Source organism: Salmo salar, chromosome ssa04, assembly GCF_905237065.1.
Source record: "Salmo salar chromosome ssa04, Ssal_v3.1, whole genome shotgun sequence".
Lineage (NCBI taxonomy): Eukaryota > Metazoa > Chordata > Actinopteri > Salmoniformes > Salmonidae > Salmo > Salmo salar.
In genome coordinates this window covers 4,106,656-4,124,352 of record NC_059445.1, presented here as the reverse complement: position 1 = coordinate 4,124,352, position 17,697 = coordinate 4,106,656, and the positions used below count along the sequence as shown (strand labels likewise).

General features: G+C 46.0%; 1 protein-coding gene across 1 annotated transcript in view; it reads right to left on the bottom strand.

Moving 5' to 3' along the window:
• The window catches only part of LOC106591060 (ankyrin-2-like), a 136,299-nt gene that overhangs the window by 19,762 nt on the left and 98,840 nt on the right, over positions 1 to 17,697 (bottom strand). The window contains 15 exon segments of the mRNA XM_045717602.1: positions 1,261 to 2,604; positions 5,244 to 5,265; positions 5,395 to 5,427; positions 6,204 to 6,326; positions 6,695 to 6,820; positions 7,242 to 7,470; positions 7,712 to 7,808; positions 8,048 to 8,255; positions 8,391 to 8,602; positions 8,941 to 9,051; positions 9,054 to 9,094; positions 10,362 to 10,586; positions 14,858 to 14,961; positions 17,068 to 17,134; positions 17,261 to 17,387. Coding sequence (XP_045573558.1) covers positions 1,261 to 2,604; positions 5,244 to 5,265; positions 5,395 to 5,427; positions 6,204 to 6,326; positions 6,695 to 6,820; positions 7,242 to 7,470; positions 7,712 to 7,808; positions 8,048 to 8,255; positions 8,391 to 8,602; positions 8,941 to 9,051; positions 9,054 to 9,094; positions 10,362 to 10,586; positions 14,858 to 14,961; positions 17,068 to 17,134; positions 17,261 to 17,387 — 3,069 coding nt within the window.

Genomic DNA, 17,697 nt, shown 5'->3' with positions numbered 1-17,697 from the left:
TCCTCTGGTTGAGCCCTGTCTAGGATGATCCCTCCGTCCTCTGGTAGAGCCCTGTCTAGGAGGATTCCTCTGTCCTCCGGTAGAGCCCTGTCTAGAGGGATCCCTCCATCTTCTGGTAGAGCCCTGTCTAGGAGGATCCCTCCGTCCTCTGGTTGAGCCCTGTCTAGGAGGACCCCTCCGTCCTCTGGTTGAGCCCTGTCTAGGAGGACCCCTCCGTCCTCTGGTTGAGCCCTGTCTAGGATGATCCCTCCGTCCTCTGGTAGAGCCCTGTCTAGGATGATCCCTCCTTCCTCTAGTTGAGCCCTGTCTAGGAGGATACCTCCGTCCTCTGGTAGAGCCCTGTCTAGGAGGATTCCTCTGTCCTCCGGTAGAGCCCTGTCTATGAGGATCCCTCTGTCCTCTGGTAGAGCCCTGTCTAGGAGAATCCCTCCATCCTCTGGTAGAGTCCTATCGAGAGTGATCCCTCCGTTCTCTGGTAGAGCCTTGTCTAGGAGAATCCCTCCGTCCTCTGGTAGAGCCCTGTCTAGACGGATCACTCCATCTTCTGGTAGAGCTCTGTTTAGGAGGATCCCTCCATCCTCTGGTTGAGCCCTTTCTAGGAGGATACCGCCATCCTTTGGTAGAGCCCTGTCTAAGATGATCCCTCCTTCCTCTGGTAGAGCCCTGTATAGAGGGATTCCTCTGTCCTCTGGTAGAGCCCTGTCTAGGAGAATCCCTCCATCCTCTGGTAGAGCCCTGTCTAGGAGGATACCTCCTTCCTCTGGTAGAGCCCTGTCTAGGATGATCCCTCCGTCCTCTGGTAGAGCCCTGTCTAGGAGGATCCCTCTGTCCTCTGGTAGAGCCCTGTCTAGGATGATCCCTCCGTCCTCTGGTAGAGCCCTGTCTAGAGGGATCCCTCTGTCCTCTGGTTGTATTCTATTGATGTTAGTCACTGACTCCTGCAACTGAACCATAACATGAGTTATTTCAGAGTCTTCAGTGTGGTCTCTTACTAAGATCAGGTGTGGTTCATCATCCGCCCCTTTGTAGTCGAGGGCCAGGACATCACTCTGCGAGCAGAGGATTGTGGAAGTTGGAGTTTCTGATGGTGGATGCTCTGTGGGACTGGGTTCAGCTCTGTAGGTCTCACTGTAGATCACTGCCTCGGAGCCCGATGTGGAGGTTGTTGATGACGTCATGGCTTTGTGCTCGAAGAGCCCCGTTTTGTTCTTGGAAGGATCCTGGCCAGTCTGGAATGCCTTCATCAGCTCCCGGACAGACATTGTCTCCTCCAGCCTCTCCGTCTGAGACCGGGGGATTTCGGAGATCTGGGAAGCTTGGGAAGATCTGGCATCTGGGGCTCACCCGTCTCCTTAGTGATGGTGATGAAAGTTGTATTCTGAGGGACTGGCGCCTGCGCAGGCTTTCGCTTACGGCCATCCTCCCCCTCTTCCTCAACCTTCTTTTGCAGAGCTCTCACTCTGTCCTTTATGGAACCGATTGGGGTTTCCACGACCAGGGGCGACACTGGGGGCTCCATGGCTGGGGTTGGTCCAGAAGGCCCAGACCAAGTCTCAGACCCAGACCCGAGCCCAGACACCCCCAGTACGACATCCCAATCCAGGGTTGCAGACGGTTTTAACTCAGTCCCGGGCTCCACTCCAGGTCCAGACCCAGACACCACTACAGGCTCAGACCCAGACACCACTCCAGGCTCAGACCCAGACACCACTCCAGGTCCAGACCCAGACACCACTCCAGGTCCAGACCCAGACACCACTCCAGGCTCAGACCCAGACACCACTCCAGGCATAGACCAGGGAACCACTACAGGCTCAGACCCGGGAACCACTCCCGGCCTCGGCTCCCCCAGAACAACATCTCCATCAAGGGACTCCTCAGAGCTCATCCTTTCCAGCTCACCCTCGGAACTGCTGCATCCAGAACGTTCCCTGTCCCTCAACTTCTTCCTGATTGGCTTTTTGATCTCAGGAGGATGGCGTTTGCCTTCCCGCTTCAGAACGACCTCATCTAATCTCTCCTGGACTATGCTGTCCTGCAGTGGGCAACTGGTTACGCCAGATGTCTCTTCTAGGTGCTGGTTCATGCCTCCACTGAGGTGAGATACCGTACCTGACATATCTCTAACCTCTTTGGTTATTGTGGAAGAAGTCTTCCTCTGAATGCTAACTTCTTGTAGTACCGGCTCCTGAACATCAGAGGGAGTCATGGCTTTGGCTTTAGTCTGAGAGAGAAGAACCCACTCCTCGTCCTCCATTTTGGACATCTGCAGTACCTTCTCTTTGTTGTTTGTGAATCCAGTATCTCCCCCTCGTAAAATATCTCCAACCTTCTCCAGATCCTCTTTCACCTGTTCCATGATCTCAAACGGCTCCCCGGGTTCCTCCTCCATCCCTGTCCTTCCTCCTCTTCCTCCTCCCCCTCTTCCTCTATCCGAAGAGCTTGGGTGTTCAGTTTGCGCTGTCGTCAAGATGGCGGACATCTTGATGAGGTCGTGTTTCATATCGGAGACCTCTGAGAGGAGGTCAGGGCTGGCCAGCATGGCTGGGTCTAGCACCTGATTGGTCGGCAGCGTGTAAGTCTCTGTCGACTCCGTCTCGTCGTCTTCCATTTTGAGAAAAAAGGAGGAAACCAAACCAAAGGTGTAAAGAACATAAGGGGTGGATGGAGTGAAGGGGAAGAGAAGACATCGGAAAACCGTGGTCAGGGCAGAACATATCACAGTATATCTTCTGTTCAAAACAGGCAAAAGGGAAAGCAGCTTGACGACGGAAGAGGAGTGGTGAGTTCTCCAGAGGAGGGGGGGGGTAGGGGAGGAGGGGAGGAGGGCAGCAACAGCAGAAGCGAAGCAAACAGAAGAGAAATAGAACAGGACGGAGGAAAGATATGGGCAAGAAATAACCTGTCGATACATATTGGTGTGTTTGACTGCACATTCATAGACATGACACAGGAAGTTGTCTAAACACAACAGGAAGTAGTCTAAACACAACAGGGAAGTAGTCTAAACACAACAGAAAGGTATAGAAATAAAAATGGCGAGCAACCTGAATACTAGGGTTGGGGTTAATTCCATTTATATTCTAGTCAAATCAGGAAGTACACTGAAAATGTGGAATTTCAATTGTGCTTAACTTTCTGAATTGACTGTTTGAATTGAAATGGAATTGACCCCAACCCTGCTAAATATGGAACCAATGGAGGAAGAAAAAACTGATTGGTTTCACGCAAACAAAGATCTCAAGATTGTTCTCAACATGAAGGGTCCACTGACAAAAGCAAACAGAGAGAAAAGAGCAGAAGGTTTCTCGCGCCATGTAAACCACTGATAGCTAACTGTCAGGAATTCTTAAGTAAATCGAAACATATGGGGAGTAAAACTATATATAAATACATAAACCTCAGTTAATCTTAATATATATATAAATACATAAACCTCAGTTAATCTTAATATATATATATATAAATACATAAACCATAGTTAATGTTGTAAATCAAATCTTATCAATAAAACTATATATAAATACATAAACCTCAGTTAATGTTGTAAATACATATCTTATCAGTAAAACTATATATAAATATATGTAGAAAACCTCAGTTAATGTTGTAAATAAATATCTTATCTTGCCGTTTTGGTTTGTCAACTATTAGGTGTGTTTGAAGCATCCAGAAAAATGCTTCATTAGAGGAAGTTCAGTGATCTAAGAAAAGATACCAGTGATATAACAGGCTAATGAATTGATAACAGAAAATATACCAGTGATATAACAGGCTAATGAATTGATAACAGAAAAGATACCAGTGATATAACAGGCTAATGAATTGATAACAGAAAAGATACCAGTGATATAACAGGCTAATGAATTGATAACAGAAAAGATACCAGTGATATAACAGGCTAATGAATTGATAACAGAAAAGATACCAGTGATATAACAGGCTAATGAATTGATAACAGAAAAGATACCAGTGATATAACAGGCTAATGAATTGATAACAGAAAAGATACCAGTGATATAACAGGCTAATGAATTGATAACAGAAAAGATACCAGTGATATAACAGGCTAATGAATTGATAACAGAAAAGATACCAGTGATATAACAGGCTAATGAATTGATAACAGAAAATATACCAGTGATATAACAGGCTAATGAATTGATAACAGAAAAGATACCAGTGATATAACAGGCTAATGAATTGATGAACTTGAAAAGAGTTACAGAGACATACACACATACATACAGGCAGAATACACACACACACACGAACACACATACAGACGGATATGCACATACACAGACTAACAAATGTATACCATGTGTATGTGTGAGTCAAGTTATTTTCATGCAGAGCAAAGAAAGTGTTTCAGCAACCATGAAAGTAAAATAAGGGAGTGATCGGAGACAAAAATAAACAGAAAATTCACATTATATGAATTCCTTCTTTGAATTCATTCCAGGCAAGCAAAAATCTGGAATGAATTGACGTCCGTTTAACATATTGTCATCGTACAGTGTGTTTTCGTCAGCCATCCAAATACATTTAAATAACTGGAGGTTATATATTCACATTGGAAGTGCCATGGCATATATATATGTAATCTCAAGCATTCATACAGTATCTCAAGCATTCATACAGTATCTCAAGCATTCATACAGTATCTCAAGCATTCATTTCCTTTGACTTCCTATAGCGTGATGATGATGATGATGATGGTTGAATGGATGAAGGAGGGATTGAAGGAGGGAGAAACATAATGGGTATTGGAGAGGAAGGGATGCAACGCATACCAGCCATAGCATAGCGGCCAGGATCCCACAGGTAACTGGACAAGGTGTTAGTAATATTATATTACTATAGTATAGTGGTCAGGAACCCACAGGTAACTGGACAAGGTGTTAGTAATATTATATTACTATAGTATAGTGGTCAGGATACCCACAGGTAACTGGACAAGGTGTTAGTAATATTATATTACTATAGTATAGTGGTCAGGATCCCACAGGTAACTGGACAAGGTGTTAGTAATATTATATTACACACAACACGGCTAGTCAAACGGCCATTATTGTATGTTAAGCAATCTAAATCATTGGCCTGCGTAGTGCATTAAAAAACGACAATGTAATTTAATATGTTCTTCCTGGGCTACAGGTAGTTATGAAGGTTAGATAATGCAGAGGCTGTATTTGTCACCACCAACAAAAGTAATCATTTCAAAAAACAGCTCAGCTTACATTTCTTGTCACTCTTGTCACTCTGTAAGAAAGGAGGGTTCAAAAAACATGTTGAATACATTCAGCCAATAAACATAAATCAGGTAAAAGTGTTTTAACATTTTATCAAATTTGAACAAGAAGAATGTTCTGAAAAGGTGTAGTTGGTTACCTCGTCATCTGCGTCTAGGTCTGAATCAGACTCCTGAATAGGACACCGAGGACAGAAATAAAGAAGGCATTGAGCCAGATCTGTTTTGGGACAGCATTATTCACACTGAGCCAGATCTGTTTTGGGCCAGCGTTATTCACTTTGAGTCAGATCTGTTTTAGGACAACATTATTCACATTGAGTCAGATCTGTTTTGGGACAGCATTATTCACACTGAGCCATATCTGTTTTGGGACAGCATTATTCACACTGAGCCAGATCTGTTTTGGGACAGCATTATTCACATTGAGCCAGATCTGCTTTAGGACAGCATTATTCACATTGAGCCAGATCTGCTTTAGGACAGCATTATTCACACTGAGCCAGATCTGTTTTGGGACAGCGTTATTCACATTGAGACAGATCTGTTTTGGGACGCGTTATTCACATGAGACAGATCTGTTTTGGGACAGCATTATTCACACTGAGCCAGATCTGTTTTGGGACAGCATTATTCACATTGAGCCAGATCTGCTTTAGGACAGCATTATTCACATTGAGCCAGATCTGCTTTAGGACAGCATTATTCACATTGAGTCAGATCTGTTTTGGGGCAGTGTTATTCACATTGAGCCAGATCTGTTTTGGGACAGCATTATTCACATTGAGCTAGATCTGTTTTGGGACAGCGTTATTCACATTCCAGTCCACGTATGTTCAGCATTATCATTATTTAATGTTAATAGACATTGTGTCCAGTCCAGGTGTGTTCAGCATTATTTAATTTCATTACACATTGTGTTCAGTCCAGGTGTGTTCAGGTGTCTTACCTTGCAGTAGGTGGGCAGCGTGATGTTCAGGTTGCAGATTGCCTTGTGGGTAAGACTACGGTAGGTGCGGGGCTCCTTGGTGAAGGACAGTCTGCCACACGGCTCCTGGGCGCAGTCACGAATCTGTCAATCAATCAACCAATCAACCAATCAACCAATCACTGGAAACTCATGGAATCAGGTGAGCGTGGGAATATTAGCAAGGAAAGTGAAAAACATTCTGGTATCGACTTTTGTTATACTGTATAATCAAACTCATTAAAATACATATCACATGACATACCAGTGTCTGATGTATTCTAAACTTATTAAAATACATACTAAATGATATACCAGTGTCAGATGTATTCTATACTTATTAAAATAAATATAAAATTATATACCAGTGTCACACTTTCCCAGCGTAGAAGAAGTCCATTCAGAACTAAAACGAAGTGAACAACTACGTCACACTTTCCCAGCGTAGAAGAAGTCCAGTAATGGCGTGTTACCTTGATGAAGAGTGCGAGACGGTTCTCTTTGAATGCGTAGAAGCTGAAGACGTGATGCTGTCCACTCTTGGTCAGAGGAACCAGGTTCCCAAAACAGTCAGCAAAGATAGGCTTCCCTTCCAATACCTGTAGTAGGGGCAGACAGACAGTAGAGAGTTCGGGTCAAATCAGTCTATAAAGATAAGCTTCCCCTCCAACACCTGTAGTAGGGACAGACAGACAGACAGACAGACAGACAGACAGACAGACAGACAGACAGACAGACAGACAGACAGACAGACAGACAGACAGACAGACAGACAGACAGACAGACAGACAGACAGACAGACAGACAGACAGACAGACAGACAGACAGACAGACAGACAAGAGCTAGGGTCGGACACCAATACTCCCCCCTTCACCTCCACATCTCTGCTCTGGATCACCTTTGTGAATTCCTCTTGTTGTTCCAGGGTTTCTCACCCCTCACCCCCTCCTCCCTCTCCCCTCTCACCTCTACTCCCTCTCCCCCTCCCCATTCTCCTCTCCTCCTTCCCCTCCTCTCACCTCTACGTCTCTACTCCGGGCCACCTCTGTGAAGTTCTCTTGCTGTTCCAGTGTCTTGTCCATCTTGTCGTCCGTCATGCAGAAGCAGCGTAGGCGGGCCTCGATGGGGTCCAGCGTCTTGGCGAAGATGACGAACTTGGCCATGTAGGGGACACAGATGATCTCTCTGTACAGCTGGGTAGAGAAACTCACAGCCTCCTGGGTCTGACGACAGTCTATCAGCCAGAACCTACAGCGCACCGGAGGGGGGAGGGGGGTGGTCAATAGATCAACCAATCTGTCAGTCAGTCTATAAGCCAGAGCCTACAGTAGGCTAGATAATCAATCAATCTATCAAGGATGTAATAGATCAATCAATCATATCCAATGAAGAATCAATCATTCCATCGTTGACTAATCAGGAGGAGGATGTCTAGAATGTCAAAAACAACAGACAGATGAAAACACACCAGTTTCACTGGAGCCATTACCTTGCTGAGACGTTGGTGGTGAAGGACACACATTGGTTGATGAAGGTGAGGGGGGTGGAGCCAGTGATGTCCTCCCATTGGGCAGGAGTGGTTCCACCTAGAACACACATCAGGATGGAACTCTCTGGTAAATATATTCAACATATTAATGTGGGTTGACTGAAACCAGGCTTTGATGAATATCGAGAAGGTCAACATGACTACTCAAAATCAATCATTCAGTCAGTTAGTTAATCAACCAACCAGCCAATCAACCAATCAAACAACCAATCAATGGGCAAATCAATCAATCAATCAAACAGCCAATCAACCAATCAACAGTCATTTCCTACATACCAGTGATACTGCAGAGCAGACGCAGAGTGGGCGTGTCTCCTCCAAACACGTTGGCTGTCCCGTCATTGGTCGAGCTCTTGGGGACAGGGATCGTCATGGTGATTGGCTTGTGGAACTTCCGCCTCCTGGGCTCCAAGGTAACGATGGGGCTAAACGTAGCCTTGTTACCCAGAATTCTCTTTACCAGGTCTACGCTGATTGGCTGGGCCTAGGAGGAAGTGGACAAAAGTTAGGAAGTAGAAACAACAAACTTGAAAGTGTTCAGTTGTCGTTACCAAATACATTTTTGTTGGGCTGAAGACCAACTTGAAAAAGCTACACACGCACAGACCACCCCCCCTACCTGTAGTCCAACCCTGATCTTCTTAGTGAGAGCTCCCACTGGGAACACAGCCTGGACCTGAGGTACCAGAGTACTGCTCAACACCCCTCCCTCAGGACCAATCAGTTGGCTGTCCTGCTTGATGCGCGACACCACCGCAAAGTATTGTGGGAAGTCCCTGGTAACAATACGGCAAATCCTCTTCTTCTCCAGCTCCTCAGGAGAGTCCAGCTCTGGAGGACGAACCAATGGGAGGACCGGAGAAACAGGGTCAGATGATACACAAGGACCAATCAGATTGAGCAGTCGGACCTAAATGTTTCCTAATCTTTGGTGAAAGAATAAGGAAGAACGATTGGTAGCTTGGTACTAACATGGCAGTCTGATCCTGTCGCGTCCCTCATGCCTCCGACTTGCTCCTCCCTCCCCACTCCCTCCCCCTTTCTCACCTGTCTCATCCCCCCCATCCACTCCCTGTCCTCCCTCCCCTTCCCTTCTCCCTCCCCCATCCAGCTCTCCCCGTCCCACTCCTTCCCACTCATCCCCCCGTCCCTCCCCCATCTCCCCTCACCCTCGTCCATGCCGTTCAGTATTTGGTTGAGTTCCTCCTCAGTGTGTTCACAGTGATGTTCCCTCCAGCTCTCCCCCATCTCACTCCTCAGAATCACCAGCTCCCGCTCCGTCCCCGCAGGGCCGCGAAGTGAGGGATCTCCACAATCACCGGCCTGGAGGGTCAGAGGTCAGGGGTTAGAGGGTAAAGGTTGTGATGACAGGAGGACGCATTCCATGGAAGAACACACAAAATCACAAGATCAGGGACAAAGAAATCCTGGAGAAATTCCTGGAGGAGATTCAAGCAAACAGAAGGATATGATATTTTGATGATGATGAGGAGGAGGTGGAGGAGGAGGAGGGTCAGGAAAAATCACAACATTACAATATGGGGAGGAAAAAATCATGGAGTAATGGGATAGAACTGGAAATGATTCAAACTGTAATTCTCAACAACAACAACAACACTGTAACTTAAATGTGGAGAGGGCTGGGGAGAACATATGACGAGACCAGGGTATATATGATGAGACCAGGGTATATATGGTGAGACCAGGGTATATATGGTGAGACCAGGGTATATATGGTGAGACAAGGGTAGATATGGTGAGACCAGGGTATATATGGTCTGGCTGGGTGGGGAGTATATATGATGAGACCGGGGTATAAATTATGTCCCATCTCTCTCTCCGTGGTCTCTCCTACCCCAGGAACTTGGTGCCATTAGGCCTCAGCTGTAGTGTGTGAGTTACCCCAGGAACTCGGTGCCAGGAGGCCCCAGCTGTAGTGTGTGAGTTACCCCAGGAACTTGGTGCCAGGAGGCCCCAGCTGTAGAGTGTGAGTTACCCCAGGAACTTGGTGCCAGGAGGCCCCAGCTGTAGAGTGTGAGTTACCCCAGGAACTCGGTGCCAGGAGGCCCCAGCTGTAGTGTGTGAGTTACCCCAGGAACTTGGTGCCAGGAGGCCCCAGCTGTAGTGTGTGAGTTACCCCAGGAACATGGTGCCAGGAGGCCCCAGCTGTAGTGTGTGAGTTACCCCAGGAACTTGGTGCCAGGAGGCCCCAGCTGTAGTGTGTGAGTTACCCCAGGAACTTGGTGCCAGGAGGCCCCAGCTGTAGTGTGTGAGTTACCCCAGGAACTTGGTGCCAGGAGGCCCCAGCTGTAGTGTGTGAGTTACCCCAGGAACTTGGTGCCAGGAGGCCCCAGCTGTAGTATCCTGCTGACCAGACTCTCTCCCTCGTTGAGAGGGGGCGGGGCCGTGGGGAGGTGGAGCTTACTGATCCATTACGCAGCACGGGGGGGAGAAGAGAACGTCAACACACACACGCGGGCGTACACACATTACACACACACATGAACGAGCACACGTACACACAGACACACTCTCTCTCTCTCTCTCTCTCTCTCTCGTCCACACTCCCCACTCCCTCTCTCCGTCTTACCCGAGGAACTGTGCCCCGGTGGGGCCGACCTCAATGATGCGTCCTGCCAGCCCCTCTCCCTCCACCATGGGGGGCATGGACGCCAGGCGGTGCCTCTTCACCAGGCGGCACGTCACCCGCGTCGGAGCGGAACACTTCCTGGGCGGCACGATGATGCGCAGCCCGTTGTGACGGCAACCACGCATGGCCCCGCCCCTGGCGTCCACCATGAAACTGACCAGGAAGCTGAGGGGAGAGGAGGAGAGGAGGGAGAGGGGTAAGGAGAGGGATAGGGAGAATGAGGGAGGGAAAGGGAGGGGAGGGGAGGGGAGATGGAGAGGGATTAGGGAAGGGGAGAGGAGATGGAGAGGAAGAGGGAGTAGGGAAGGGGAGAGATGGAGATGGAGTGAGAGGTAGAGGGAAAGGGAGTAAGGAAGGGGTGAGGAGAGGAGATATAGAGGGAGAGGGAAAGGGAGAAAGGAAGGGGTGAGAGAGGAGAGGAGATATAGAGGGAGTAAGGAAGGGGTGAGGAGAGGAGATGGAGAGGGAGAGGGAGAGGGAAAGGGAGTAAGGAAGGGGTGAGGAGAGGAGAGGAGATGGAGAGGGAGAAAAGAGAAAGGAAGAGGAGAGGACATGGAGAGGGATTAAGGAAGGGAGAGATGGAGATGGAGTAGGGAGAGGGAGAGGGTGTAAGGAAGGGGTGAGGAGAGGAGAGGAGAAGGAGAGGGAGTAGGGAAGGGGAGAGGAGATGGAGAGGGAGTAAGGAGAAAGGAAGGGAACGGAAGGGGAGGAGTAAGGAAGGGGAGAGGAGAGGGAGGAGGGTAAATGGGGGAGAAGGGGTTAAATGGTTGACCTGTGAAAGTGTGTTTCCACCACCATTTCTTTCATAATTTTACAGACATAAAAAGATCTCAACATGTGGAACGGAAAAAAATGATCTGTCGGCATTTCTACAACAATACCAAAACTTTCCATCGCAGATGTCGTGAGTTTCATTTTATACGGTGTGACTTTACTCGCATTAAAACTGTGGATGGAAACGTGGTTAGTGACATTGTTGTGAAGTGAGACACAGACCGTTTATAAAGTCCGAGCACTATCATGTTCCTCAATTGATTCAGCACCATTTCAGCAGTAGACCTCCTAGGTTATCTCGACGCAGAGCGCGCTCAGGAAGCACCGACTTGGTAACCGCAGTCAAACAAAAGTCAAACGACCAAAGTTGCTGCATAACCTCCTTCAACGAATGACAGAACATCTCCGATATTTGGCAAAATCGAGTGAATGATTATACAGTTAGTAGATCGGCTCATAAATAATGTGGGGATGAAGACTGGAAATAGTTTAAATATCGAGGTATCTTAACAGGAACCAACTCTGTTTTAAAAAATATCCATATCTACTCTCGTACCGTTTGTTGATCACACATTCTTTAGCGAAGCTTTCATATGGGCGGCAATACGAGACAGCACAGAGAAGCTCTCATATGGGCAGCAATACGAGACAGCACAGAGAAGCTCTCATATGGGCAGCAATACGAGACAGCACAGAGAAGAGGGGTGAATGTTATAGTGGTATTTTTGACATAGGCAAGCGATGTGCTTTAACAATGCAACCTATGGGATTACAGAATAAAATTAGGAATTTTCATGCGAGGCAGGAGTCAGGATTTTGGGGTTCAGTGGGATTGGGACTGGACAGGATTATAGCCTAGGTTCCAGAGGACAGGAGGGGACTGGACAGGATTATAGCCTAGGTTCCAGAGGACAGGAGGGGACTGGACAGGATTATAGCCTAGGTTCCAGAGGACAGGAGGGGACTGGACAGGATTATAGCCTAGGTTCCAGAGGACAGGAGGGGACTGGACAGGATTATAGCCTAGGTTCCAGAGGACAGGAGGGGACTGGACAGGATTATAGCCTAGGTTCCAGAGGACAGGAGATAGAACTGTCCCTCTTGCCAACAGACTTCATGTCTGTGACAGAGATGCCTATGTAGTGAACTGTGCACAGGCCTGTCTGAAGAGTTACAGCGACAGCTCAAAGAGGCACACGTTACTTCCCAGTTCATACTGTAGGGGTTTCCTGTTTCCTGCATTCGGGTCGCGTGTGCAGTCCTGCAGTGTCAATTATACGTGTGGTTTGAATTCATGGCTGCTCAGTGTGAAGTAAATACGCCAGGCTAAAGGCTTCCATGACAACCTGTTCGGATAATAGCCTGTTTTATTTGTTGCTAATATGCAGCGGTGCATGTTGGGTATTAAGTGGAATTGCATTAGTGCCACATTGGGGGAAATGTTGTCATTTCCAGGGACTTGTCATTTATTTTATTCGTTTTAAATGTGAAGAGTGTTCCTGGGACAGTCCTGGGATCCCAGTTACCAATGTTAATCCCTACTCTGGATTCATGCAGACAAAGCATCAGTGTTGGTGTCTGTGTTGGGTGGCAAACTGAAACAGGGACGGAACAAATGTTGTGTGACATCATTCTGAGATGACATGATGTGGTGACAGGTGAGGAGAGAACACTGTGTGACCCAGTTCCATTCTATTCACTTCCATTCCATTCTACCCACAGCCATTCCATTCTATTCATTTCCATTCCATTCTACCCACTTCCATTCCATTCTATTCATTTCCATTCCATTCTATCCACTTCCATTCCATTCTATTCATTTCCATTCCATTCTATCCACTTCCATTCCATTCTATTCATTTCCATTCCATTCTACCCACTTCCATTCCATTTTATCCACATCCATTCCATTCCATTCACTTCCATTCTATTCTATCCACTTCCATTCCATTCTATCCACTTCCATTCGATTTTATCCACTTCCATTCCATTCTATTCACTTCCATTATAATCACATCCATTCCATTCTATCCACATCCATTCCATTCCATTCACTTCCATTCTATTCTATCCACTTCCATTCATTCCATTCCATTCACTTCCATTATATTCTATCCACTTCCATTCCATTCTATTCAGTTCCAATCCATTCTATTTACTTCCATTCTATTCACTTCCATTCCATTATAATCACTTCCATTCTATTCTTTTCACTTCTATTCCATTCTACTGACTTCTATTCCATTCTACTCAGTATCACTCTACTCCCATTCCAATATTCCATTCCAAGTAAGTTCTGAGTTGACAGACAGGTGGACGAGAGGCATCAGAAGCTATTGTATCGCTCCAGGAATTTGCTTTCTTTAAGATGGATGAACTTCAAGTAATGATGTGTTAGTACCTACAGTATATCCAACTTACCTTGGATTTCTATAGCATTACTATTGCATCTATAGTCTTATTACATGCATATAACTGAAAGATTAGATAGTTTAGGATGTACCCCTGGGAGAAGAAGGGGACAGCATGCATGGAGAGGTGGAAGTGAAGAACAGGAGGAGGAGGAAAGAGAGAGACAGAGAGAGAGAGAGAAAATGAAACAGAGAGAGAAATCACCTGCTGTTGTCATGGTCTAGGCACGGGGAGGATTGGCTAGAAGCAGACAAAACACACACCATCAGAGAGAGAAAAATATTGAGAGAGAGAAACTTAGAGTGAGAGGGAAAGAGAGAGTGAGAGGGAAAGGGGGAGAGAGGGAGAGAGAGAGGCAAACAGAGAAAGAGAAAGAGAGAGACAGAGAGCGAAAGAGACAGAGAGAGAGAGACACAGACACAGAGACACAGAGAAAGAGAGAGAGAGACACAGAGACACAGAGAAAGAGAGAGAGAGACACAGAGAAAGAGAGAGAGACACAGAGACACAGAGAAAGAGAGAGACACAGAGACACAGAGACACAGAGACACAGAGAAAGAGAGAGACACAGAGACACAGAGACACAGAGAAAGAGAGAGAGAGACACAGAGACACAGAGAAAGAGAGAGAGAGACACAGAGACACAGAGAAAGAGAGAGACACAGAGACACAGAGACACAGAGAAAGAGAGAGAGAGACACAGAGAAAGAGAGAGAGAGACACAGAGACACAGAGAAAGAGAGAGACACAGAGACACAGAGACACAGAGAAAGAGAGAGAGAGACAGAGAAAGGGAGAGAGAGACACAGAGACACAGAGACACAGAGAAAGCGACCAGAAAGAAAGACAGAGAAAGAAACACAGCACAGAGATAGAGGGAGAAAACATAATAGAAAATGAAGGAGTGAAATAGAAGTATAAGGGGAAATTAACGTTGATTTAGGAGGTGAATCAAACTCTATCTTGTAAAACAGTGAATATTACTAAACATGCACACCTTTGTGTGTGTGTATGTTTGCGTGCTTGCATGCGTGTGTGTGTGTGTGCATGTGCGTTATTGCATGCGTGTGTGCGTGCATGTGTGCGTGTGTGCGTGCGTGTGCGTGTGTGTGTGCGTGCATGTGTACGTGCGTGTGTGTGTGTGTGTGCGTACGTGTGTGGGTGTGCGTACGTGTGTGTGTGTGCGTGTGCGTGTGTGTGTGTGTCTGTGTGTGTGTGTGTGTGTGTGTGTGTGTGTGCACCATACTAACCCAGAGTGCAGCAGGCTAGATGACAGCACTACGTTGTCCAGGTGCTCTGCTCCCCAGCTCAGCCTGAAGGAGTCCTTCTCATTCTCTCTGGACAGAGACGACACCTGCTGACCAACACACAATGCTACTACATCTGGAGGTAGACTTCAACATCAACAGGTGTGTTTATATAGGTGACTATACAGGTGTATTTATATAGGTGACTATACAGGTGTATTTATATAGGTGACTATACAGGTGTATTTATATAGGTGACTATACAGGTGTATTTATATAGGTGACTATACAGGTGTATTTATATAGGTGACTATACAGGTGTATTTATATAGGTGACTATACAGGTGTGTTTATATAGGTGACTATACAGGTGTGTTTATATAGGTGACTATACAGGTGTATTTATATAGGTGACTATACAGGTGTATTTATATAGGTGACTATACAGGTGTATTTATATAGGTGACTATACAGGTGTATTTATATAGGTGACTATACAGGTGTATTTATATAGGTGACTATACAGGTGTGTTTATATAGGTGACTATACAGGTGTATTTATATAGGTGACTATACAGGTGTGTTTATATAGGTGACTATACAGGTGTATTTATATAGGTGACTATACAGGTGTGTTAATATAGGTGACTATACAGGTGTATTTATATAGGTGACTATACAGGTGTGTTTATATAGGTGACTATACAGGTGTATTTATATAGGTGACTATACAGGTGTATTTATATAGGTGACTATACAGGTGTATTTATATAGGTGACTATACAGGTGTGTTTATATAGGTGACTATACAGGTGTATTTATATAGGTGACTCTACAGGTGTATTTATATAGGTGACTATACAGGTGTATTTATATAGGTGACTATACAGGTGTATTTATATAGGTGACTATACAGGTGTATTTATATAGGTGACTATACAGGTGTGTTTATATAGGTGACTATACAGGTGTATTTATATAGGTGACTATACAGGTGTGTTAATATAGGTGACTATACAGGTGTATTTATATAGGTGACTATACAGGTGTGTTTATATAGGTGACTATACAGGTGTGTTTATATAGGTGACTATACAGGTGTATTTATATAGGTGACTATACAGGTGTGTTTATATAGGTGACTATACAGGTGTATTTATATAGGTGACTATACAGGTGTATTTATATAGGTGACCATACAGGTGTATTTATATAGGTGACTATACAGGTGTGTTTATATAGGTGACTATACAGGTGTATTTATATAGGTGACTATACAGGTGTGTTTATATAGGTGACTATACAGGTGTGTTTATATAGGTGACTATACAGGTGTATTTATATAGGTGACTATACAGGTGTGTTTATATAGGTGACTATACAGGTGTATTTATATAGGTGACTATACAGGTGTATTTATATAGGTGACTATACAGGTGTATTTATATAGGTGACTATACAGGTGTGTTTATATAGGTGACTATACAGGTGTGTTAAGGTTTCTACAAGTGTGTGTAAGGGTGTGTAAAGGAGTATACAGGTGTGTGTAAAGGTGTTTAAAACTGTGTACAGATGTTTAAAGGTGTGTAGAGGTGTGTAGAGGTGTGTAGAGATATGTAGAGTTGTGTAGAGGTGTGTAGAGGTGTGTAGAGGTATGTAGATGTAACCGATGTGAAATGGCTAGTTAGTTAGCGGTGGTGCGCGCTAATAGCGTTTCAATCGGTGACCTCACTCGCTCTGAGACTTGAAGTAGGGTTTCCCCTTGCAATAAAATGCAAATTAATTACTTAAAAATCATACAATGTGATTTTCTGGATTTTTGTTTTAGATTCCGTCTCTCACAGTTGAAGTGTACCTATGATAAAAATTACAGACCTCTACATGCTTTGTAAGTAGGAAAACCTGCAAAATCGGCAGTGTATCAAATACTTCTTCTCCCCACTGTGTGTAGAGGTGTATACAGGTGTGTAGCGATGTGTAGAGATGTGTAGAGATATGTAGAGGTGTGTAGAGGTGTGTAGAGGTGTGTAGAGGTGTGTAGAGGTGTATAGAGATGTGTAGAGGTGTGTAGAGGTGTGTAGAGGTGTGTAGAGGTGTATACAGGTGTGTAGAGGTGTGTAGAGATGTATACAGGTGTGTAGAGGTGTGAAGAGGTGTGTAGAGGTGTGTAAAGGTGTGTAGAGGTGTGTAAAGGTGTGTAAATCTGTAATGACCTGGTGGCTGGTGATCATGTCTTCAATTAGGACTCCATCTCTCTGGTGGACAGGGGTCTGATGAGACCTGGAGACATAGATAGTATTATACACATCAACACAGTGAGTGAGTGTGTGTGTGTGTGTGTGTGTGTGTGTGTGTGTGTGTGTGTGTGTGTGTGTGTGTGTGTGTGTGTGTGTGTGAATGTATCACCTGTCCAGGTTGTGGCTCATGTAGTTGAATCCGTCCAGGTATTGTCCAGGTAGAGAGTCGTCTCCCAGCTCCCTCAGGTCCTCAGCTCTCAGGTACTCTCCTCCATCACCTGTCATAGTGTCCTCACCTGGGGGGAGGAGGGGAGAAGGGGGGAGGAGGGGAGGAGGGGAGAATGGGGAGAGGAGGGGGAGGAGGGGAGAAGGGGAGAGTAGGGGGAGAGGAGGGGAGAATGGGGAGAGGAGGGGAGGAGGGGAGAAGGGGAGGGGAGGAGGAGACAGGAGGGGAGAATGGGGAGAGGAGGGGGAGGAGGGGAGAAGGGGAGGGGGAGGAGGAGACAGGAGGGGAGAATGGGGAGAGGAGGGGAGGAGGGGAGAAGGGGAGAGTAGGGGGAGAGGAGGGGAGAATGGGGAGAGGAGGGGGAGGAGGGGAGAAGGGGA